This window comes from Quercus lobata, chromosome 6, assembly GCF_001633185.2.
Source record: "Quercus lobata isolate SW786 chromosome 6, ValleyOak3.0 Primary Assembly, whole genome shotgun sequence".
Lineage (NCBI taxonomy): Eukaryota > Viridiplantae > Streptophyta > Magnoliopsida > Fagales > Fagaceae > Quercus > Quercus lobata.
This window is the reverse complement of record NC_044909.1, coordinates 40,010,204-40,034,924: the sequence shown is the minus strand read 5'-3', so window position 1 is coordinate 40,034,924 and position 24,721 is coordinate 40,010,204. Positions and strand designations below refer to the sequence as shown.

Here is a 24,721-nt window from a genome sequence, read left to right as displayed (position 1 = left end):
ACAGAGATATACTTGCTAAAAAAAAAAAAAAAAACCCAAACGGAAAAACAAACAAACCCAAACGGAAAAACAAAAAAGAGACAGATCGGTGCTTATCGGAATGATTGAAGCTCGTGGGTCTCGCTTGGTCGGAGCTCGTGGGTATGGGTCTTGATCGGAGCTCGGAGCTATGGATCGGTGCTGCTGTGGATCGATGCTTGTGATCGGAGCTGTGGATCGATGCTTGTGATCGGAGCTGTGGATCGGTGATCGGAGCTGTGATGATGTGGATTGGTTTGTGACCGAGAGGGAGAGATGAGACAGAGAGATAGACCGAGAGGGAGAGACCGGCTATGGAGAGATAGAAGAGAGAGAGAGAAATCAGAAAATATGAGGGAGAGGGAGAGAGAGCGCATATTAAAAGGGTGAGGTGAGAGAAATAATAAATAATTAAGTAAATTGATTATTTAAATAAGTGGGGTGATAGAATAGATGAACTGATGTGGATGTTTTGTAAAAGTGATGGTGTAAAATAGAAAAAATAGGTTTTTGATGTAAAATAGATGGAATCTTTTAAACGAGCTGATGTGAATGCTCTTACTTTTCTATTAAGAAATGGAAAATATGTTTTATCATCCTAAATTACACCTTCAATTACACTTTACACCTTAAATTTTTTGAATGCATGTATTGTACCTTAAATTATGATCTTTGTTATACTTTGCACCCCGACATCAAGTTTCATGTTAACTTGGATAGAAAAATATGACATTACGTAAAAAGACATAATTTTTCCTCTTCTTAATCCCCTTAAAAACAAATGAGAACTTATACTTTATCACCCTACAGTACGCTCTTTATTACACCTTTTACCCTAACCTTTGAATTTCTGTCCAAGTTAATAGCAAACTTAATTAACGTTAGAAAGCAAAGTGTAACAAGGGTTATAATTTATGGTGCAAAATGTGCATTCCAAAAGTTTATGGTGCAAAGTGTAATATAGGATATAGTTTAAGGTGATAAAGTGTGATTTCTCCTAAAAAAAATTGAAATGGTATACAAATTGTAACTAAGGATCCCCTAATTTATATAAAAAAAAAAATTATAAATTTATAACTAATGTAAATAAGTACTATATTATTTATTTTTCCACTAATTACTCTTATACGTATGTATCTCCTAAAGCCAAAACCAATTAAAGATATGTTTTTCCTAAAAATATAAAAGCTTCACGGTTAGAAAAGAAAAGAAAATTGCAGATTCGTAGTTAGAAGTTAGATATTCTTATTATATGAGTCATCCATGAAAACTGATAGTGCACAAAATCGTCAATAAATCAATCATCCAAACTCGCAACATCTGAAAACCTGAAGAGTGAAATACCTACAAAGCGCATCGGTGTAGTACTAGCCAAAGTTCCTCCGAATGTTAAATTAGAAACTCACAATGATCTCCTAAAACTCTAAAAGCGTAAGATTTAGGAAATAGTGTTCTCATGTGCATAGAAATTGTGATATCTTGGTGTTTATATAGGGGTCTAGAATGACCACGTTCGCTCGCTAGAATGTAGGCATCAACGTAATGGAGATCGTGGGTTAGTAGCATTGAGATCATTAGGTTCAATGTCCTATACTTAGTGGATGTGGGGTAAGACCCTTTTGGTGTAGCGTTTTCTAGATGTGAGTAGATGTCAAGTATGATATTTATCTATCTTCAAGGAGCTAAGTGTACAACACGATAGGTGATGGATAAACAATATTAACCAAGCGACAAAACTACGGCTTGGGTTTTGGTTAGCTTACTTGGCATGTACGTTGGACAAGTATCAGGTATCGGACGACTCATGTGGTTGAAGGTATTGTTGGTATGATCACTCTATTGGTATTCATAACTTACAAGGAGGACACGTCAAGCGTTTCATGTTGGACGGATAAGCCTTTATTCATTGGATGCTCATCAGATGGTGTATGTTGAAAAGGGATTGAGATCAGGTGCAATTGGTATAAATTGTTGAAATTTAGAGTTGCAAACTTTAAATCTCAACCATTAAATATAAAAAATGAGTAAAAGTAAAAAATAAATAAATTTTTTTAAAAAAGTAAAAACATATTGTGAGTGAGTAAGGATGAATTTCACGGTAGATCTTAATCAGTTGAAAAGCTCCCTAGAAATAAGACTTCCCTTTAGTTTATATTATTATTATTATATTTTTCTTTTATTGAATTGCATATTTTTAGGCATCTAAAGTGATGTTTATTATTTAAATTATTATAAAATGATTAAACTTTTATATGTTCCACAATTTTTAAAACTATGATTATACTCTAAATGTGTAATCTCTAAGTTATTTGGCAAAAAAGAAAATTGATTTAAAATGTAAAAGAATATTAATTTTGAACAATGAGAAGTAAAAAATAGTTCACAACTTATAAACTGACTAGATGGGGGAAAAATGCGTTTTGACCAAGGTAAAAACTAAGAACAAAGTTTGGCTACAAACTTAATTATAGCATTTGGCTTCAAATTTTTCTAAGAAGTTGACGTGTATCTTTATTTACACATGACTTGCTTAATTACACTTAACCCAACCAACACTTGTCACATGCATTGCACACATATTAGTTTATTAAAGGAAGTTAGAGTTTAGGACAATAATCAAATCTGTAGTCAAACCATGTCTAAAGACTAACTTGATGTAAATAGTTTATATATATTAAGCAATGTTATTCACACACTTTGTGCGTGTATATAATTAATACGTTTTTCTTTTTTGCTTTAAATTTATTTTTTTGTGTGTGTGTAAACAGAAAGATAACGAATATGGCTATCTAGCATGTTAGACAAAGGCAATGCATGTTTGCACTTCCACCGTCTAATGTATGCATATCAACTTTCAAGTCACAGTCTTATCAGTATCAAGTTAAAGCATCTGTTGACAAAGATCCTAGCAAGCAACAATTAAATATCATATGCCATGGAAGTGCTGATTCGAGGAGGAAGGAAATATGCCTCTCAGATTGGCATTTAATATGATAAATCAATAACGTAGTGATGCAAACCGATCATTACTAAAGCTAATACTTTTTCTATTTTTTTATTTTTATATTTTTTTTTCACGAAAATTGGTCTCAAAGTAGTTCCATGTGGTGAGATAGTTCTTATAAGTTATAACCCAAGAATCCAGAACTAAAACTTTTTGTTGGCATATTCTGATCTATTCTTGGGGAAAATCTTTTGGTGGAATGTGATGACGTGAGAATATGAGGAACTTTGTTCATGACTCATTTCAAGAAAGCGACCCAACACAGCCCTTGGCATCTTTGTTGATCATTTGGATCTGGTTCCCGCAGAAACCGACACTATCAAGTCCTCTAAAAATTTCTCCTCTTTTTGGTATTCCAAAAGGCTTTCAAAACTAGCAGAATGGTTTTTCAGCTTTCAATAATGAAGAATTATGAGCAAGAACTTGCAACTTGGTAGAATATTGTACATTCTCATCCAATTTCACCGTCCTTGAGCAGATTTCAGTTTTCGGCCAGCTTAGATTTTTCACATTTAGAACCATTTTTTAATCGAAAGCAAGAAAACCAACCAGGGGTTGAATGATAAAATTCATGACTTCCTGAGTTCTGAACTTGAATAATTTCTCAAATTAAGTAAACAGAAAGTTGGTGGATGATGTACAATGACACACATGAAGTCACGAATGTTCGTAGATGTCCACATTAACTTCCTATAGGCTTACTGTGTATAACTGCATATTCATTTATCTGAAACACTTAGGAATGCCTTTGGAGGTAACTATTTCAATTTGCTAATTGTCGAAAGTTGGTTAAATATTGGTTGTACCTAAAAAAAAAAAAAAAAAAAAAAACAAACAAACAAAATGAAACTTTAAAAATGTGCAAAAATAAATGGAAAGGAAAAAAAAAAAACTGATGGCAAACAGATAGGGTATTTGGAAGTTCGGCAGAATCTTTCTCCAACTCATTATGTAATGTTTGAAAAGACCATCCACGTGTAATTTTCATCACATGACCTTTTTAATGAATCGTGTGACTTGTTTAAACAATAATACAATACACACCAATAGTAAAGTTTGTACCAACTAGGAACTACTCTGCCTCCTGACTCCCGACTTAAGATTCAGATTGAAAGATAAACATATTCTATTGCATCATGACCATCATCCAAGATAAAAGCAGACAGGACACTATAGAGTTACAGTGGGGCGGGACAGAGTGCCTGGCACGGTTCTAACACCTGCATGTGCCCAACAAAATTGCACCTTAATACATTAGCAGAGCATCAACTCTCAACCTGTATCAAGCCCTGTTCTGCTATGACAGGTACTTCTCAACAGAATTCCTAGTCCAACAAGTCAATCTTATTCCTCTTCATCCAGAAGAAATAGTTAACCACATAATGCAATTGAGAGAGTACAGGCACCAAAGGTTAAGGCAATTCTGCCCGTGATAAATGGCATGTACGAGATAGTAGGAGAGAAACTCTCTTTGGAATGGCATTATGAATAACCTGCATGTGTCTTTTTTTGTTTTTTCCTTCATTGCCAACCAATGTATTTCATGATTCATGAATCATTCTCCTTCATGCATCGTTTAGGGTTTGGCAATGGTTATGCATCAACATAAACATTTAACAAGAAAAAAGAAAAGAAAAGATAGTAACTCATCATTCATCAATAAAACCAATGACTTGGCAGTGCTGTTCAAGTGAGGGTAATCAACATAGACGACCAACAAGCAACCAAAAAAGCCAGCTACCTAGCATTTCTTATTCCCCTAAAGACATAACAAAGTATCAGATTGCCTGCACTTGACTGAAGCATGTGTTCGTTTGTACCAATTCAGCCACATTCCATTAAATTCTTGGGTCACAGTAATGCCCAAAAATTAATTCTAGAAACTTCCCTTGATGCTAAATTTTGGAACTAACACTTGCTTCTTGTTGATAAATATCCAACGTCAAAATTATGGGGCTCCATAAAGTCAAACAAGTAGTCTCTAATGATAAAAATTACAATATAAAATCTTGAAAAATCAAACAAAAACTCATATGAGTTCATAAATGAAAAGCTGGAACTCTTTGTGAGTTTATGCAACAAAAAAAACAGGACAAATTCTTGAAATAATACCTATTGAATTGAGCAACATTCAAAAAGTACTCCCTACACCCTCCATCAAGATAAGAATCATGGAGTTCCAACAGGATGTACTTCTAATCCCATATGACATAGCACCTGGTGTGCAGAGCTACAGTGTATTTAAGTACCTACAGGACAGCAAAAGACCAGAAAATTTATCAGCAAAGGAGTTCCATATAATTCCCATGACACAAAAAACATTGCTCCATTATAAGTAAATTATGAACTTCTCAAAGAAAATAGTTTTACACATTTATGGTTCTTATTTAAGCCAAATATTCAAATTTGAACAAGAAATTTGAGAAGGATGGCTTCTAAGATACTTAGGAAAATTAATATGATCAATCATGGCAAATGGCGAAGCACAATTATGATCCACTGTCAACTCCATTACAATCTTTTTCCTTAACACTCATTCCCAACCTTTTTACTCCCTACCCAACCCAAACAGACAAACACTGAGGCACGATAAAACCAAACGATGCAACACAAAAATCAAAGAAGAGAAAATAAAAGTAACTAGGAGTCAGCACAAAAGAAGAGAGAACCTCTAGGAGTTGGTACCTATGGTTAGCTAGAGTCAACACCAAAAAATTGGGAGAATTTCAAGAGAAATTTTATTCATCATCAAAATAATATGTCCCCATAAGAGGACAATACTATGCTTTTATAGACTACTAAACCATAATTCTAACTTACATAAGCAACCCCTTATTTTTATTATAATTGACTAAGGAAACCCAATTCTAAATGACTTGGGAAATCCCAATTATTGAATTACATAAAAATCTTGACTCTAAGAACTAAAATACTACTAACCTAATTAACTAGTAAGACCTAAAAACAAAAAATTAAATTGACTACAAAATTAAATAAAACTAATTAAAATAAGGTCAAATTAAACACTTGGTCCTCAACCTTTTCCCTTGTTTCAAAATGGTCCTTAACCTTTCAAATGTTTTAGTTTAATCCTTAACTGTTTAAATGTGTGACAAAAAGGTCCTTGTCATCAACTAATGGATGGAAAAATATGATATGGTAAACTAAAACACTAAAATCAAGCACAGTTCTAACATGGATCCCAGCCCCGGGTGATGACTATGTTGTGGTTCAAGGTGGGTGCAGGCACTGGCAAAGAGGGGCCTTTTAAAAATTTCCCTCCTCCCTCTTATAATTTTCATTAAAAATAAAAATATGTGAATATAAAATTTTACTAATTCCCCCCCCACCCCCAAAAAAAAAAAAAAAAATCGATCTCCACCACTTTAGTTTGGAGATGAGATTGGCAAAGGTGGTTGGAAAGGGGATCAGTATAGGGAAAGAAGAAATAATTTTTTTTTGAGAAAAATATATTGTTTGAAAAAAAAAAAAATTCTAACATGACAAAATGGTTTTAATACATTAAAACTGCAAAAACTAAATTGGCATTTAACATGTCAATAATTTTAATTGACAGAAGAACAACATTAAAAACAACGTCCAACTTAGGAACTAAAATCAAAAGTGATAAATAAACATTAGGAATTTAGGACCAAAACAAAAATTGACCTAATCATTGTGTAATTTGTGTTTTAGTCTAAAGTCTAAACTAAATATTCAGCAAACACAATTAAACGGTTCTCCACGCTACCCAATGATACCAACTCGAGACTCACCCACTCACTCACCAGAGTCACCACACTCAAATATATGTGGTAAATAAACCTAAATCATACTCAGAAATTTAAAGACAGCCTGGCTAATCCCAGCTCAGCCACAACCAGTGTCGTAGACACACTTTTCTACAAAACTTTAGTGTCCTTAAGTGTGCTAAAGTATATTTGTAGCTTGAAAAAAAAGTAAGGTTTTAAAAAGCTTCACATAAAAGCGAGCTTATAAGCAGATAAGCCCAAAAAATAAATATATATATATATATACACACACACACTTCTACTTTCAAATACTAACTAATTCCTTGTAGAATGGAAAGGAGAAATGAATAAAGAGCTGATCATAGTATAAATATGTAAATACTGGACAAAATATAGACTCACAAAGAGAAAATGAGCGATCCTGGGAAATTTACGAACCCTGAGACAACTCGCAGAAAGCACGGGCTTCGATGGAAATGTGGGAAGTGAGTCGAGCCGCGGCGACTGCGCTGTGCAGTGGCATCAGCGATTGGACGCACCCTAGCTCTCCCATAGTCCTTTGCCAAATATTTGTATATATAAATTAAGAATTCAAATTCAATTGTGTTTTTAAAATTTAAAGAAAAAAAGAGGATAGAAATTAGAATACCTGGTGGAGGATAAGAGGGGTGGGCGAGAGTGGAGGCGTTGTGGAAGCGAAGGGCGGAGGCGGGGGAGGGAGGTTGAGGAGGAAGAAGATGATCGGATTGATGATCTGGCGGTGGAGAGCAGAGACCTCGACAGCGATCCACAGCGCCCAGCCATTTTCTTCTCTTTTACTGAAGTGAATTTTGAAGCCAGCTCAGCTGAGTTGGGGTTTAAGACTTTTTTGTTTAAAACCCTAGAGTTATAAAGCCCAGCCCAATTCTTCGTTGGATTTAGGAGGCACATTTTGCTTAAAGTGTGGGCCGGCAAAAGAATTCGATCCTTCACACCTTTTTTTTTTTTTTTATTGCAGATCCTTCACCCCTTTCGAGCCTCGAACATTTTATCCATTAATCATTATACAATTAATAAAGCTGGACTCCAAATTTATTTGAAGTTATCTCATTTTAAGGGGTCTCATTAATACATTAACCATCTATTTTTAAAAGCGTTTTATAAAAAATTCTATTTTAAATACTATTTATGCGACTTTAGTTATATAACCTTTTTAATGAGTTAATTAACTTTTTTGCATGCATAAATATTCTCACTTTATCTTGACTAATGTGATAAAACATTAATTACACTATACTAGGATGTAATTGCAACGTTGCCTTAAAGTAAGAAACACTTCTTCTCAAAAAAAAACACTTTATCCTTTGTCATAATTTTTCAAAAACATGTATAATAAAATTTTAATTTTATATTAATTTTGATAGAAATCCTTGGAGGATAAAATGCTTAATAAAAATAGTTAATAGCAACATTGTAATAATACCATAGTTAAAGTTAAAAAAAAAAGAGTACAATTTACCCAATTTTATGTTGTTTACGACCCTTTTATTTTGATGGAAATTGTAATAGAACAATTTCAGACTTAAGTTGTTTTTCGTGCGTAAATGTGCGTGCATTAGCGCAATAAACACTAACGGTTAATTAAAAGGATATAATTAAGGGAAAGAGAAAAAGAAGGGGATTATATATATATATATATATATTTTTTTTTTTTAAATGCAACTGGAATCCTCCTCGGTCATCTTTGTGATGCTCCATAGAATGCGGAATAGGAGAGGGAATCCTCCTCGGTCATTTTTGTGCATCATTCTAGATAACTTTGAGATGCTCGAGTCGGATTTGTGATGTCTGCGCAGCAACTATTTTGTTCGTTAGGACTGGTCTAGTTGATGTTTATGCAAGAGGGGGGTGATGTGATGTCTGCACAACAACTGTTTGATACTATGCCTGAGAAGAGTTTGGTTTCTTTGACGGCAATGATTACTTGCTCTGCTAAATATGGGGAACTTGGCAAGGCTCGTGTATTGTTCGAAGAAATGGAGGAGAGGGATGTAGTTTGTTGGAATGTGATGATTGATGGGTGTGCTCAGGAATGGGATGCCAAATGAGGCTTTTATATTGTTTAGAAAAATGTTGAGGGCAAGAGTTAAGCCTAACGAAGTGACGGTGTTGTCTGTACTTTCTGCTTGTGTGGGCAGCTTGGCGCATTGGAGTCTGGTAGATGGCTTCATTCTTATATTGAGAATAAAAGGATTGAGATCAATGTTCATGTTGGTACTGCGTTGGTTGATATGCATAGCAAATGTGGTAGTTTGGGGGAGGCGCAATTGGTTTTTGATAGGATCAAAGACAAGGATGTCGTTGCTTGGAATTCAATGATTGCAGGGTATGCGATTCATGGATTTAGCCAAAATGCCTTGCAATTGTTTAATGAAATGTGCATGATTGGTCACCGTCCTCAATGGCAAGAACACCCTGACCTAGAAAAAAAAAATTATATAGAATAATTTTAAAAAATTTATTTGTTTACCCTTAAAAAAAAAAATTAGGAACACCCTCAAATTATAATTAAAAAAAAAAAGCCCAAAAAAATTTTGTAACAGAGCAAGCCCACCAAGGAAAAAAAGCCTAACATCAAAATGAACAAATTACAGATGGTAGCAAACCCACGAATTCTAAAAAAAAAACAAAACAAAACAAAACAAAACAAAAAAACCCAATATACACATCCGATTCATCATGTAAAGCAAAAATTGAAATCAAAAACCTAACAAAAAAAAAAAAAAAACCTCATTAGCCATCAACGACAACAACCAACGGACGGTGTAAGCTCCAGAGCACATCGGTCATCAGTGATCGGGCCTCAAACTCGAGCTCCATAGCACATCGAGCATCGGAGATCGAAGATCGGTCCTATCGGATCGGAGATCAATCACGCCTCGACATGTTGCCCGATAGCGTCGCCCCTCAGCTCAACCTCAAGCCTCCCTGCTCCCTCAAACTCAAGGTATTTCATCTTTTTCTCTCTTTAGTCTCTTACATATACGTGTTAATGGGTATGGATTTCTCTTTTAGACTCTCTGTCTCTCTCTCTTTATTTAAAGACTGAAAGCAAATGAGAGTTTCTCTCTCTTTAAGACTTTATTTGAGACTTTATCTGATTGCTTAGCTTTACCTTATCACTTTATTAATGTTTGCCCTTGTTTTTGGCTTTATCCGTTGGTGTTGGTGACTATTGGTGTTGGTGAGATACAATTAATTGTCTTTTAGTGTATTGTGATTTGTGATTGTGAATTTATCTGATTGGCTTTTGTGATTGAGAGCCATGGGGCTTGTCTGTTGAGTGGAGGGTAGACGGGGGCATGGGGCCAGGGTGGGATATTTGATTTGGGGGAAGTAAATGCACATGGGGTGTGTGCTAGTACAACTAATAAACAATAATTTAATTAACCAATAATTAATTGGGGGAAGCAACTTATAAACAATAATTAATAATTTAATTAACCAATACATTATAAAAAACAAACAAATTAAATTATGTTAGGCTAAACAACAATTAATAATTTTATAATTAATGAAACAACAATATAACAAATTATAGTTTATAAAAGACAAACAAATGAATGAAACAACTAAATAACAATAATTAATAATTTCTCTTTTTATTAGATTGTGTAATTTATCCTTCTTAAGGAACACCCTGAAAAAAATTCCTGGAGCCGCCGCTGACCATCCTACTCATGTAACCTTCGTTGCCATTTTGAGTGCTTGTGGTCATGCTGGTTTAGTCAGTAAGGGATGGAGTTTTTTCCTTTCAATGTGGGATTGAACCAAGGATTGAGCATTATGGGTGTATGGTAAATCTTCTTGGCCGTGCTGGGCATTTAGAAGAAGCATATGTGCTTGTCAAAAACATGAACACAGAGCTAGATCCTGTCTTATGGGGAACTTTGCTTGCGGCCTGTAGGCTCCATGATAACATTGCTTTGGGAGAGGAAATTGCAGAGTTTCTGGTTGGCAAGAACCTTGCAAATTCAGGAACGTATATTGTTTTATCAAATATAAATGCATCTGCTGGCAACTGGGATGGGGTGGCAAGGGTGAGGACCTTGATGAAAGACAGTGGAGTGCAGAAGGAACCTGGCTGTAGCTCAATTGAAGTGAATAATTAGGTACATGAGTTTCTTGCTGGAGATAAGGAACACCCAAACAGCAAAGAAATTTACATGATGCTAGAGGAGATAAATTGTTGGCTTGAGGCACACAGCTACCCTCCACAGACAGAAATTGTGTTACATGACTTAAGAGAGAGACAAAAGGAACAATCCCTTGAAGTTCAGTGAGAAGCTAGCTATGGCTTTTGGGCTCATCAGTAGTACTCAACCCGGAACTACTATAAAGATTGTGAAGAACCTCCGTGTATGTCTGGACCATGCTGTGACCAAGCTGATTTCAAAGATAACTGGGACGTAAGATCATAATGAGGGACCATAATCGATTTCACCACTTTGTGAACGGTTCATGTTCTTGTGGGAATTACTGGTGAATTGCAATATTGTTAACGGATCATGTTCTTGTGGTTGTGAGAATTACTAATGAACTGTAATATATCACTGATACAGTGCTACTAAGCATTCCATTGATCGTACAATTTGAATAACTTTTTTAAACCAATTGCCATCAAATTCCAACTTTGCCTAATCTGTTTGACCAGTGATAGTTGGGCTCATTCCTCAACATCAACTGAAAAGATAACCATTCAGCAAAGAAAAACTGAAATAAACATAGTAAACGAAATGTAACCGGGTAACAAACATCGTTCCAAATAACTATCATTGGGAAAAGAAATGGTAAACTAGAAACCATGAATTATGGCCCAATTCAAATAATTCTGTACATAATTGGGTTACAAACTCAAAATTCACTCCTACCAAGCATAAGCCTGAAAGATAATTGAGTAAATGTAATTACAAAAGCGATCAATACAAGTGAGTAATGCCTGATCTATGGTTAAAACGCAAAACCTACCCACCCAAAATACATTTTTACCCATCCCCATCAAAAGTAATATCTCCACAACTAAACTTTGAAGACCAACTAAGAAGTTAATTATCATTCCTGAGGTCATAGTGCTTTGGAAAACTAGGGAAATTGTAGAGCATTTTCCCAGACCTTACATTCTGAAATCCAAAACACAAACTGTATTGTTGGCAAAACATGCAGCAATCTTGTCACCTTCCTTGTTCCAGCAAACTTCAAATATGCCCCCATTGCCTGTATAAGTTTTGACAATCTTGTTTTCCTTCAATGACCAGATGTGCATGGATTTATCAAGAGATCCACTGGCCAAATACTCACCATTTGGGCTAAATGCAACAGAATATACAGGTTCCCTGAAGTTTCGATATAAGACATCAGTGAAATTCAAAAGCATCTCATCAGTTATAATCACCTTCAAATATCATCAATGACAGCAGCAAGGGCCAGTACCTGTGTCCATTTAAGCTGTATAGAAGTTTCCCAAGTTCCACATCCCATAGTTTCACTGTTGAGTCAAACGATGCACTACATAGAAACACAACCAGCTGAATATTTTAACTGAAATAAGTAAAACAAGAATGAAGACCTAAATATGTCCTGCAACACACATTATTTTAACTGTGTGTATGTGTGTGTGAAGTTTGTATGCAATATGATGCACAAAGAATTTTATTCAGATCTTGTCATAGCAAAACCTTAGTTTATCTTAACACAGTGATATAGGCTTAGTTACACATTTAGTGCTCAACCTTTGCCCCATGTTTCAAATTCATTAAAATATAAACAGGACTATGCATGATGCATCTACTGCTGTAATTGAGGTTTTCTCTCCTGAGTCATACACTCTTCAATCCCGCGGATATTATACAGAAGGTGAGTTCAAACTTTGGACTTTCATTTTTCAATTGCATTTGAGCTTTGACGTATTTATGCCCATGTTAGTTCATTTAAGTGAATCTCTCCCTCTGTTAATTGCTAGTCACTCCAATGACTAATATTTGGAAAATAATGGGGGAAAGCCACCTTTGAGCTATCAATCATTTATGAAGTGTGCATGGCAACCCTCATGGGTGTTGCGGTATTCTAATTTCCTATCCTTTGAAATGCTTCATTTAGTCCTTACATTTTTAAGTTTGTGTCAAAGAAATACTTATCAAAAAGAAAAGTTTGTGTCAAAAAAGTCCTTGCAGTTAACTCCTGCTGATTGAGTAGAGATTGTTCAGTGAAATCCCAAGGATTTTGATATCAACATATAAGGGAAAGGATTGGCTGTTCAAATACTTTGTTTTGGAGTAGAGAGAATCAAAGTAAGAGCTAACGACAATGAACACTAGACATGAACTTAAAATTATAAGGACCAATATGAAGCATTTCAAAGCCTGAGGGACCATTTTAAATCATGGGGTAAAGGTTCAGGACTAAATGTGAAAGGGGGGTAGGGGTGAAGAAATACAATGACCAGCACAATATATTTTTTTGATAGGAAAGTTAAATGATAATAGTGAAACCAGCATGATATATTAATGCAATAAAGTTGTCCATCACTACAGACAGGAGTTGAAGATGGGCCAAGAAAAAAATTATGAAGTCTACAGTCTGAGAAAATAAACCTGACCATCATTGAAGACCAAATGGCAATGGAACATTTTCAACACAATGGTGGCTTCACCTAACAACTCCTGATGCACTCTATCTCTTTAATAATATTGTATGAAACTAATTAAAGTTCAATGTGTTTTGTATATATGAAGATGCCAAATACAAACTTCTTTAACAGCACCTCATAGAATCAATTGAGTTTTACTACAGGCTGCAAGCTTTTAATAATTCTGTGCCTCTATGAAAATTTTGATAACATTAACAGGTTTTCTAGAACAAATCCATAATTCATAATCCATAGTAAATTCACTTTTCAAGGAATAAAAAATAAATGATCAACTAAAAAAGCAATTCCAGAACTACCAAATAGAATAACTAGATAACTGGTGCAAATGCATAAAGGTAGATGAAAATTAATGGCATTCAAATTCATTAAATCAACAGCATATACCTTGCCAACAATAACTGATGATTAGGGTTGCTTGTACCAGGTCCAGTGGGACTCCATCTGATAGTATATATCTCCTGCAAAACAATTATTCAATGTTTCTGAGAACAATCCAGTCAGATCAGAAGTGCATATGCTGGGAGGCAAACACATTGAGATTAAAAAGAGAAACAAAATCTCCACAGTACCTTAGCATGATCCTTTAAGTCATGAACAAACTTTTCCTGCTTCATACTCCATATCTACAACATTGCCATATATTAGTTGAAATTGAAAACAAAAACACACCAAAAAGAAAAAAAACCCAACAGAACAATATATATTTTGGAGAGACAAGAACCAAGATAAGCCAAGAAGAAATGTTATTAAACTGTATGAAACAGGTTAAATTAATTTGAAGATTGAAATAAAAGTTGAAGATGACGGGCGCGCACACACACACACACACAGAGATAATGCTAAGAGCAAACATCTATGTCAATGGAACATAAGATGCAAATAAAGGTACTACTAGTACCATAAACAACCCTGGCAGTGACAAAAGTGCAGACACACAAACACATGCGCATATATATAATGCCAACAGTGAAAATCTATGTCAATGACACATAAGATGCAGGGGGGGTTTGGTGCTCTAATTCTGTGCAGGGGCCCAACGGAGTTTGTCTTTGGAAGAGGATCAGGAAGGGGTGCGACACTTTTTATCATTTTGTTAACTTTAAGGTGGGAGATGACTCTTCTATAAAATTCTGGCATGACCCTTGGTGTGGGGGGCTTCCTCTGAAAGACAACTTCCCTGAACTTTATGGCTTTGCTTGTAGTAACGGGATGCTTCAGTGGCAGACTTGTTATCTCTTTTAGAGGATAGTTATCATTGGAATGTCAGTTTTGTTAAACCAGCACAAGATTGGGAATTGGAATTGGTTGTCTCCTTTATAGATTTGATCTATTCTGGCCTGAGGAGAAAGAATGTAGCGGATGAGCTTTGCTGGATTCCCTCCTCCAAGCAGACTTTTGATGTTAGATCCTTTTATAGGGCCTTACATTCTTCTATTCAACTCTCTTCCTTGGAAGTCTATATGGAAGCTGAAAGTACCTACAAAGGTTAGTTTCTTTCTTTGGATTGTGGCATTGGGGAGGATTTAAGTAATGATAATTTGAGGAGGTGTAGAGTAATGGTGATCGATTCGTGTTGCATGTATAAGAGAGATGAGGAGACTATTGATCATTTACTTATGCACTGCCCTGTTGCTAGAGAGTTGTGGAATTTGGTGTTTTCTCTATTTGGCGTTCTGTGGGTTATGCCAATTGGGTTGTGGATCCTATAGCAAGCTGGCCAAGGAAGTTTAACAGATATAGATATGCAGCAATTTGGGCCATGATCCCTCATTGTCTCATGAGGAGTATTTGGTGGGAAAGGAATACTTACACTTTTGAAGGAAGCAAAAGAGGTTGATTCATGATTTGAAGCTGCTATTCTTCCAGACTTTATCTGAGTGGACAAATGCCTCGGGTGTTTTTACTTTTAACTCTTTGGCTGATTTACTTGATAGCTGTAATTTTCTTGCTTTATAATTTTGTTTTCTTTGTTGGCCCCCAGCACACTGCCTGTGTGCTCTGGTCCCTTCTGTTCTTTAGGTTTTTTTTTTTTTTTTTTGATAAGTCCTTCTGTACTTTTGTTTTTTATTTGATGAAGCAGTAATTACTTATAAAAATAAAAATAAAACATAAGATGTAAATCAAATTTCCTAAAAGGAAGGAGTAGCATAAACAACCTTTGCTGTGATATCATCAGAGCAAGAGGCCAACAAAGAACCTGTTGGATCCCATTTGACACAGTTAACTTCACCCTGAAATCGCACAAAGTTCATAATTAGCTTTAAAAAAAAATTTACAATGAAATCTTTTCATAAGTCAATGCACACAGTTTGATCTAATGCTTTCCAAACATTCAGAAGCCAACCAAAGTCAACAAGTTTCGCTACTTGATAGTCAAAAAGAACAATTTAGACACAATGAGGCAATTCTAGTAACTACTACCACTAATGTAGGCGCTAAGCTGGTAAATACATGTTTTGCTACTTGATTAATCGTAGGGTCGATGTATAATTTTTGAGTAAACTGAAACATTCCTAAAGGTGGAGCTGGCAATTCCCAGCAAAAATCCACACTAAGCCCCAAGGTTGGCCATGAATAGAAAAGTACAGAAGCAATACTTAGGGAGCAATATGAGCAGTAGAATTCAGGAACAAACCTGATGCCCAGAAAAAGTTTTGATAGGGCGGTTTTCTCCAATCTTGCAAACATATATCATATTGTCTGTGGAACTTGTTGCAAATGAAACATTGTTGCGCCAGTCGACATCAAGTGTTGGACCTAAATGATACAAATATTCAAGTTTAAACCCAAACAAAGGAAATTGTTGCACAAGACAAACACTGATGAGTATTAACATTCAATCAAATGCAACACCTGAATGAAATTCAAATTGTTGTTTCCATTCCTCTGCCTTCACATCCCATACAATTGCAGTTTTATCACAGCTGCCTGTAAGAAGATAATCACCCTTCTTGTTCCACTTTAGAGAGAATATGGGTCCTTTATGTTTGCTTAGAGTACTCCTTAATTCACCTGAACAAAGATAACAACAAAAATCAGTACACCAAATAAATTTGTGCGATGCAATGAAGACTAGCATACAATTACAATTCCAAGTTCCCACATAAATATGACACACCACATGAAAGATTTTTTTTTTTTTTTTTTTGATAGGTACCACATGAAAGATATCAAACCAACCAAGAAAAAAATTACTTAAACATTTGGCCTAATCCATACATGCAGATATTATATGCTTAGGTTATGTAATTGTGTATGTGTGGACGTATATTTTGGGGAAAGAGATATCCATATAATTATAACAGATTGAGATATTATACATAATATTAACAACACAACAAAACGGGAAAAAATAACATTACATCTGCCCTACTGTTAAAGAGAAAACTGGATCTTTGAAAATGGAATAAAAGTCCCATGCCTCTCCCATGCATCTGCCATTCAGTTTATTTGGACTATATACAACTAAAAAAAAAAAAAAAAGGTACAATTGTACTTTTGCCTAGCTTATCTTTTAAGCCAAATAAACCAATGAAAATATGCTATCTCAAACAAACACAAAAACCAACGAGAATGAGTAAAATAACCAAAGCTCAAATTGAATCTTTTTTTGGGTGGAGGGGGGTGGTAAGTAAAAATATTATATTGGAAGAAAAAGGAAAAAGTATAATCCCCAATGTTCTTTAACAAATCAAAAGAAATCTAAGGAAAAAGAACTTCAATTGAAAATTCTCTAACCATATATCCTATTTATAAAAAAATATATATATATTCCTCCAACCACACACTAGAAATAACTCAAAGAAACAAAGAAATAACTCAAAGAAAAAAAGAAGGAAATAACTCAAAGAAAAAGAACTAGTGAAAATTCGCTAACCACATATCCTAGCTGTGCAAGGAACTCAACTTTGTGTAAATCAAATCTCCACAATGCTTTCGTAATTCACTTATTCTATCCACATTCTTCTCTCACATCCTTTTGAGATACTGATCTTTTAGCAAATAGCAAGTTAGTTTGGTGACCAGGGTATGTCTAAGGTAAGCTTTCTAGCATAAACAAATATATGCATGTGTGTGAGGCTGTGAGCTCAAGTATCTGATAGACTTCTAACAGTTAAGAAACATCAGTGACAGCACAGCTCATGCACAAACTACTGTGTGGCAGTAACATTGCCAAGTAAAGTGGGGGGAACTGAACTACGCCAAAAACTTTTTAAATACTAGTGTAGTCAAAGGCAAGTTGGACGCTCTAGACACTCAAGCAAAGCAAAGCACTTTCCTCTCTTCAAACGATTGCAAGGCGCTTGAGATGAGGTAACAAGCACAAACACAACGTGATATGGGACATGAAGACATGGCAAGTTTTGAAAAATTAAGACACAACACAGTTGGGATACAAAAATTAAGTAAAATATATATACATACGATCATATTTTACACTTATTTTAAATTTCAAAATAATTAACAACTATCAAAACCAAAAGCACATATAAAATCAAAGAAAATATTTTAATAAAAAAATTATTTTTTCCAATAGTCCCCAGAGTGTCCGTGTCCGACATGTCTCCAACAAGGACAAGCCAGGGATTTGGGGTGTCCGTGCTTTGAAGGTGAGATTTTCAATGAAATTAAGCCTATATATATAGCAGTTTTGTACCTTTATGTAGGTAAGTGCGGGTTATGCTGGCAGCCACAACCAGCTTAAAGACAAAACCAGACATTTAGAGAGAGAGAGAGAGAGAGAGAGACTCATCAATCAACACAGCAAAACCAAGCAAACAATTGTCCTCTTGCCTTTGTTAAGCCTTGGGACCTCAACTATCAGCTACCAAGCATGTTGTTTCTCATTATTTTATACTTCTCTCCCTCTCTCTCACCAAACTTTTTTCCATATAAGCTACTGTAAAGCCTATTCTTAGATCAATTAATTGAGCCTCCAACCAATTTGAAATTTTCAAAATTGTGCCTACCCTACTTTGTCCCTCAAGCAGCTAAAGAGTGTGTGAAAGTTCTAATAGTTAAAGACAACAAATTATGAACTTTCCATGCTCATAAAATTCAATATTACTCTCTTTTTTCTTCATGCAGCACACATTTGATAATTTTTATCTTTGCTTCTTTTAATTATCATATTCCACATGTATTAGATATACATTATTCGAGTTCATTATATGTACATAATACATACAAGGAACTATATTTAGTATTTGGTGCCTTGCTTCCCTTGGGTGAGCACCGTTTGGCACCTCATGCCTCAGGCAATACAAGGACTTGGTGCCTTAAGGTCACCTTTCTCTTTCTCCATTGACTACACTAGTTAATACAATTTATGACAAATACCAAGCAGAAGGAATTTATCTAGTTTCTGTCACATAAGAAATATCCTAGTGTTTCTTTTTCACATAAGAAATATCCTTGCTTTAAATAGGTCATTAAATGGCTTATGCTTATCTACAATATTTTCATGTGACAAGGTTATTTGGGTTTCAATTGAATTGAGTATCAGTTGAAAAGACCTTAAACATGGCAAGTGAAATGCACACTCCTACTTATCCATCCCCCCCCCCCCAAAAAAAACAAAAAAACCACACACACTTGAATGGTCTGCATATACTTAAAAAACATATCATGCTTTAACATCTTACCATTTGTACTCCAAATTCTTGCTTGCCCATCATAGGAACCTGTTGCAAGTAGTGTTCCATCACCCTGCATAAGGACAGGAAAAAGTATCACAATTTTTTTATACAAAATGGTGACAACATCAGCAGGAGCCTTTGGTACCATCAAAATAGCATCTCGAAAGTGCATTTCTTGCTTTTCAAGAGGTACATTAATATATATATATATATCTATATATATATATATATACTAGTAATGCAAAAGTACTGCTATGTACAAATGCACATTCTTATCATTCACACAAAGGAGGGAACTATTCCATCTCCACATTGATGTGGAATACCAAATACCTAAGATGTTACTAACTCATGCTGTATGTAAGAAAGGTGCCACCTCTATTATCTTTTTGGGTGTCCTTTCCTGCCTGATTGATACAATTAGCACTGAATCTTTGAAATTACTGCCGTAGAATGGTGAGACAATAACATTGGTTCTATTATTGTTGTTAAGCCAAAACACTTCCAATGAAAAGTACATAATGAATAATATGTATCAGATAATGAAATGACTATATTAAGTTTTTATAATTAAAATCATTTCCAAATACATGAAATCAACATGGACCATGCTAAATTCTTGGCAGTTAGGCACTCTTCTAGCATTGGACTATTTCATTCTAAGCTTTAGAAGCGAGGCTCTCAGGAGATAATCCCAATCCAAACCAAGTATCAAACCTAAAAATAAAGCACCATATCGTACAGAATAATAAAAGCCAACAAGTTGAAAGCTAAGCTTTAAAAAAGCACATGCTTATGACATGCAAACTTTGAGAATATATTTGATAGTATAACTAAACAATAGTGTGGGTTCAGCCAGAGCATAATTAGCAGCTATTATTAACTTAAGTCAGAATAGTGAGATAAAACTCACATTCCAATCAAGTGTGGTGACATCTTTACTCTTCTCATTTGTTCTACCCTTAACATGTTTCAGGACCAGCACATTCAAAGGAGCATTAGAAGTAGATCTTGAGCTACCATCCGCTATTGTCCATATACGAGCTGTTGAATCTCCGGATCTAGAAATTTTATGAGGCATACAGCCAAAAACTATTAAAATTCACAACCTTAGATAATGTTACCATACCATAACAAAAACTGATCTGAGATTCCAGGAATTACAATGAAATTAACACATGCAATATGTTATAATTCTTAGTTGCCAAATCAAAACAGATGATCATTTCATTCAAAATTAATGATGCACTCAACTGCATTTCTATACTAAAGTCTACTTCTGAATAATATAATGATCTGCAGTAATATGACTTAATGCAGAAGCTGATATAATCACACAAGAAATCCTTAGAAAACCCTATTTGCTCCAGTAAAAAATAAAGCAATTCTTAGTAACCCTTCATAATGATTTTGCTTCAATTGGAAGATCATATCCAATGTGGAACCTATAATTCACTACGCAAAAGGACTAAGATGTAGGAAGTCTGTAATGCAGCGATAACAAAAAAGGATCACAATATGAAAACACATAAAATTAGTTGACATGAAAGATGCATGTAACAGAATATACATAAGATGTCTAAAATAAGTTATAGATACACATGATGAACCATCACACAAGAAGTATGTCATTCAACAAAGAAATATTTACCCTGATGCAAGAAGAGAACCAGTTGGACTCCATGCACAAGCACATACCTGAAGGAAGAAAGGAAAATCATTATGAGGTGGGCGAACGGGGGACAAAAACATGCAGAAAGATTGGAGACATGTTCAAACCTCTGAAGTATGTCCTTCCAAAATTGTCACATCAGAACTGGGAATTTCACATGCCTGAGAAGTCAAGGTTGTAGAGATATCCATTGGTTCTGGTCCTATAAAACTCATCCAGAGAGTTTTATACTTCATGGTTGGTATAAAGGATAATACAAAGAGAGGTCAAGAAAACAGAGGAATTACTTTCAATGCCAATGTAAACTTACCTGCAGACACACCATTATTTTCAGGTTTTACAATAACTTTATCCTCAACATCTGTAACCATTTCTCTGTCAGTGTGATCTTCATGTTGCTTTTCTCGCTCCTTATCCTTTTCTGCCCTCTCCTTGTCCTTTTCTGCCCTCTCTTTATCCTTTTCACGTTCTTTCTCCCTTTCATGTCTTTCTTTATCTCTTATCCGTGCACGTTCTCCTTCATGTTCCCTGTCGAGCTCTTTATCTTTATCTCTATCCTTCTGTAGATTTTTCCTTTTTTCATTTATGATTTTCCTCAGTTCATAGACATCCTTTGTGATAAGATCCAAAGGTTGTAAGAATGAGAAATCTTCCACCAAGTCTGTGTCACTCTGACAAGTTTAAAACAAACATTGATCAAGTTCAATTATGAGATAAGCAGAATAGCAAAAGTAGTTAAATTCATGCTGGAAGTAAGATGAAAAGCAAAAGAATTAAGCATGCTAACATTACTCAAGTTTGCTTCCATCTCCAAGTACTGAAGTCCTTTTTGTACAAATGTTATAAGAGAACCGGGTGGAACCAAATTGCCATCAATAGGGCACTTGTTGATACCCGCCTCATATCCTAAAGCAAATGCTGCATGTGTGAATCCTACAAGAGTATGACAAGGAGGAGTTAGTATATACATTTTCCACTGGATTTAGAATGCTCAAAAAATTAAGAGCTCCCCCCCCCCCCCCCCCCAAAGAAAAGAGCAATGTAAAGTTTTGAAGTTTCTCCAACCATAATGTCTCATCAAACTGCTAAATAAATTATATGAAATTTTTTTTTTTTTAATTCTCATTTACCTATCAAAAAATAAAAAAATAAAATAAAATAAAAAATTCTCATTAAGTGAATGAAGGAAACAAGTTGAAAATTTTATTCATTTACTATTGTTTAAATTACAACTCAAGTGTTGAATATAATTCATGTCTCGCTTTCCCCAGAAAACTGGAAAAAATTAAAGATTATGCTAACAAAATGTATTTTTTATTTAAAATAGTGAAGCTATTATCGCAACTTTGTTTCCAAAAATTACAAGGGACCTTAAACACCAAGTGCATGTCCTACAAACCTGCCTGATTTAGAGATAATGTTCAGCTCCATATTAATAATCAATATAACTAATTTTTAAATTAAAACAGGTTTTTTATTTAAATTATAAGCATGTGTGGATGCTTCAAATACTTCATATTCTTTGTCTATTTCTAATTATTTCTTTTCTACCTTTCAAAAAAAAAAAATTATTTCTCTTCTAAGAAAGGCCATGACCTATCACTGAAATTAGAACCTTCTGCAGATGCTAAGTTTCATCAAAACTATATTTAATATGCTAAATTAACGCACATTATACTCTGCTACACAAAGCCAGGCGTAGCATTTGAAAACCCTAACGCAACCATTGGTACACAATTATTGCAAATACCTACGGCTACATTATATTATTAAAAACAAAAATAAAAATGGAAACCTACATAAAAGATCAAGCTTCGACCAGACAATAGGAAAAGTTATTACCAAAACGCAAGCTTTCTTCATTCTAATCAAACCCTAGACTGCTTATATTAGCAACAAACACAAATCTTGCAAGGAAATTGCAACTATTATACTTCTAGGAACAGCTTCCTGTACAAACCCTAGAATACTAATCAACTTTGGGGAGAAGAGAACAGAAAAATAAGCCAAAAGAAGGAGAAGATTTTGAGGAGCTATAACATTACCTGATTCTTGAAGGTAACGAAAGACAAGGTAATTCAATTCGACGGAAGTGATGGAGTTCATCGTCTCGTCGCGAAGTCACTGAGCTCAGTGGCTGTGGATACAAAGCTTAAACAAACATGAACACCAGAGAGAGAGAGAGAGAGAGAAAGAGATTGGGGTTTTTGGTTTGCGAAGGAGTGGGATGGAGGCGGAGAGAGGAGGAGGAGTTCTGGAAAAATCGTGAACGGAAGGGAAGGAAAGGGGGGGTAGTGTATTGATTTGATTGTCGATAATGCGTAAAAACCAGCACCGTAACGTTTGCAATTCCTTTCCCGTGAGGCCGTGACAAACGGTTACTGCTTAGCCACAGCAACTCACGGGTTATGTCATTTTTTTTTTTTTTTTGCCTTTTCGGAAATTGGCATCGTGTTCGCTGAAATGCCGTACCTATTCAATGTTCCGGAGGATTGATGGGCCTCACTTGGTGAGATGTGTGAGGCCCCACTCTGACCGAATAAGGGAGAGGGGCCCAAAAAAACAACAAAAATAATTGTTCACATTATTGTTTCTCAAAAGAACAAATAATAACAAGAGTAATTTCACGCGTAGGACAATTAAAAATTTTTGTGTCAATATTTTTTTTGTTGGTTTGGTAAAAAAAATTGGTGCTTCTTTCATTCACATAACTAAAGATTTTGTTTCTAGCTGACTTGTTTTATCGTATTAATTATTTTGAGTATTTGTATGGAAATATATATAATTTTTTTTTTGTCGAAAAGTGGAGAAAACAGTAAATTTTTTTTAAAAATTTTGTCATGGTATGTTGAATAATTTATGCATTGCAAGATGTGCTTCCAGGGTCAGAGTTAGAGTGGCAAAAGTATAAACAAATTTTTTTTTGAAACTCCAATTAAGCATTCATTTAGACGAGAAATGTTATGTCTACAATATTTTCACTACATTTTCATAACAAATCGTAAGTGGTAGGTTATTATTGGTTGTTATGAGTAAGCAAAAAAGTAATTTAAGTTGTGGATTCAAATTAGAACCAATAACAACTTACCGCATGTGATTTGTTGTGAAAATGTTGTGGACATAACACTTCTAAATTTAGAAAGTTAAGCTTTTTTTTTTGTGTCTTGTGTGTTGTCAAATGTGTGTGGGTGTTCACTTAGACTAGTTAGAATTGGCTTAGGAATTTTTTATTTTATTTTATTTTTTGTTTGTGTCTTGCGTGGGTTTGTTTTGGGGTGTTGTTTGGGTTTAAGTTTGTTATTGGTAAATTTTGTTGTTAAGCTTGTTAAATTTATTTCAAATTTTAGATCAATAAAATTTTTTATAGCCTTTGAAAAGATCAATAATATTGTTGAGAGGGCAAAGTGCAAATTTATTGAAACAAATTACTAAAATTAATACACACACACACACACACACACACATATATATATATATATACACTAAAAAAAATTGAAAAAATTTAGGGGGGGCCACTGCCCCCTAGTCCAACTATAGTTCTGTTACCGTGTGCTTCACACGTTAATAGTAAAAAGTTTTCATGTGCCTAGATGAATCATTTAAAAGTTTACGAGAACAATAGTTATAGTAATCTCTTAATTTCCATTTGATTTAAACGGGTTTACCTATTCTAAGAAGCCAATTAGTACCACCGCACATCCTTAGTGCGATGGTCACTCCACAAGTATAAGTGCTTGTGGGGTGTGGGGGGCAAGGGTCAGGGTTCAAGTCTCTAAGAGGGAGCTTCACACACATATACACTTAAATTAGGTTAGAGTAGAATTCTATCTTGTAAAAAAAAAAAAAAAAAAAAAAAAAAAAGCCAATTAGTGAATTTTTGGTTGAAATTATGAAAGACGTGGAAATAAAATGATATGTAGTTAAATAAAATTAGGAACTTCAAAATTTTGA

General features: G+C 34.7%; 2 protein-coding genes and 1 pseudogene across 4 annotated transcripts; 1 reads left to right on the top strand and 2 right to left on the bottom strand.

Annotated features, from left to right (window-relative positions):
- Window positions 1-4,744: 4,744 nt before the first annotated feature.
- LOC115995240 (protein NUCLEAR FUSION DEFECTIVE 6, chloroplastic/mitochondrial-like) lies at window positions 4,745-7,635 on the bottom strand. 2 transcript variants are annotated; one of them, XR_004093310.1, is made up of 3 exons: window positions 7,424-7,635; window positions 7,177-7,331; window positions 4,745-5,271 (listed from the first exon to the last, which is right to left on the bottom strand). XR_004093310.1 is itself a non-coding variant. In XM_031119727.1 (3 exons), exons 1-3 carry the CDS (start codon window positions 7,576-7,578, stop codon window positions 5,264-5,266), a joined length of 282 nt encoding a protein of 93 aa, XP_030975587.1. In that variant the 5' UTR covers window positions 7,579-7,635; the 3' UTR covers window positions 4,745-5,263. The 2 variants fall into 2 exon arrangements, 1 of the variants encoding a protein (XP_030975587.1); XM_031119727.1 differs by having other exon boundaries at window positions 7,213-7,331.
- Window positions 7,636-8,514: 879 nt separating this feature from the next.
- Window positions 8,515-11,327, top strand: LOC115950275 (annotated as a pseudogene).
- Window positions 11,328-11,565: 238 nt separating this feature from the next.
- Window positions 11,566-23,213, bottom strand: LOC115995239 (WD40 repeat-containing protein HOS15). 2 transcript variants are annotated; one of them, XM_031119725.1, is made up of 14 exons: window positions 22,816-23,212; window positions 21,558-21,703; window positions 21,081-21,441; window positions 20,878-20,972; window positions 20,750-20,796; window positions 20,012-20,159; window positions 19,105-19,168; window positions 16,313-16,471; window positions 16,095-16,216; window positions 15,616-15,690; window positions 14,029-14,082; window positions 13,844-13,917; window positions 12,244-12,318; window positions 11,566-12,146 (listed from the first exon to the last, which is right to left on the bottom strand). In XM_031119725.1, exons 1-14 carry the CDS (start codon window positions 22,874-22,876, stop codon window positions 11,927-11,929), a joined length of 1,701 nt encoding a protein of 566 aa, XP_030975585.1. In that variant the 5' UTR covers window positions 22,877-23,212; the 3' UTR covers window positions 11,566-11,926. The 2 variants fall into 2 exon arrangements, with proteins under 2 accessions (XP_030975585.1, XP_030975586.1); XM_031119726.1 differs by lacking the exons at window positions 11,566-12,146; window positions 12,244-12,318 and having other exon boundaries at window positions 13,852-13,941; window positions 22,816-23,213.
- Between the last annotated feature and the right edge of the window lie 1,508 nt (window positions 23,214-24,721).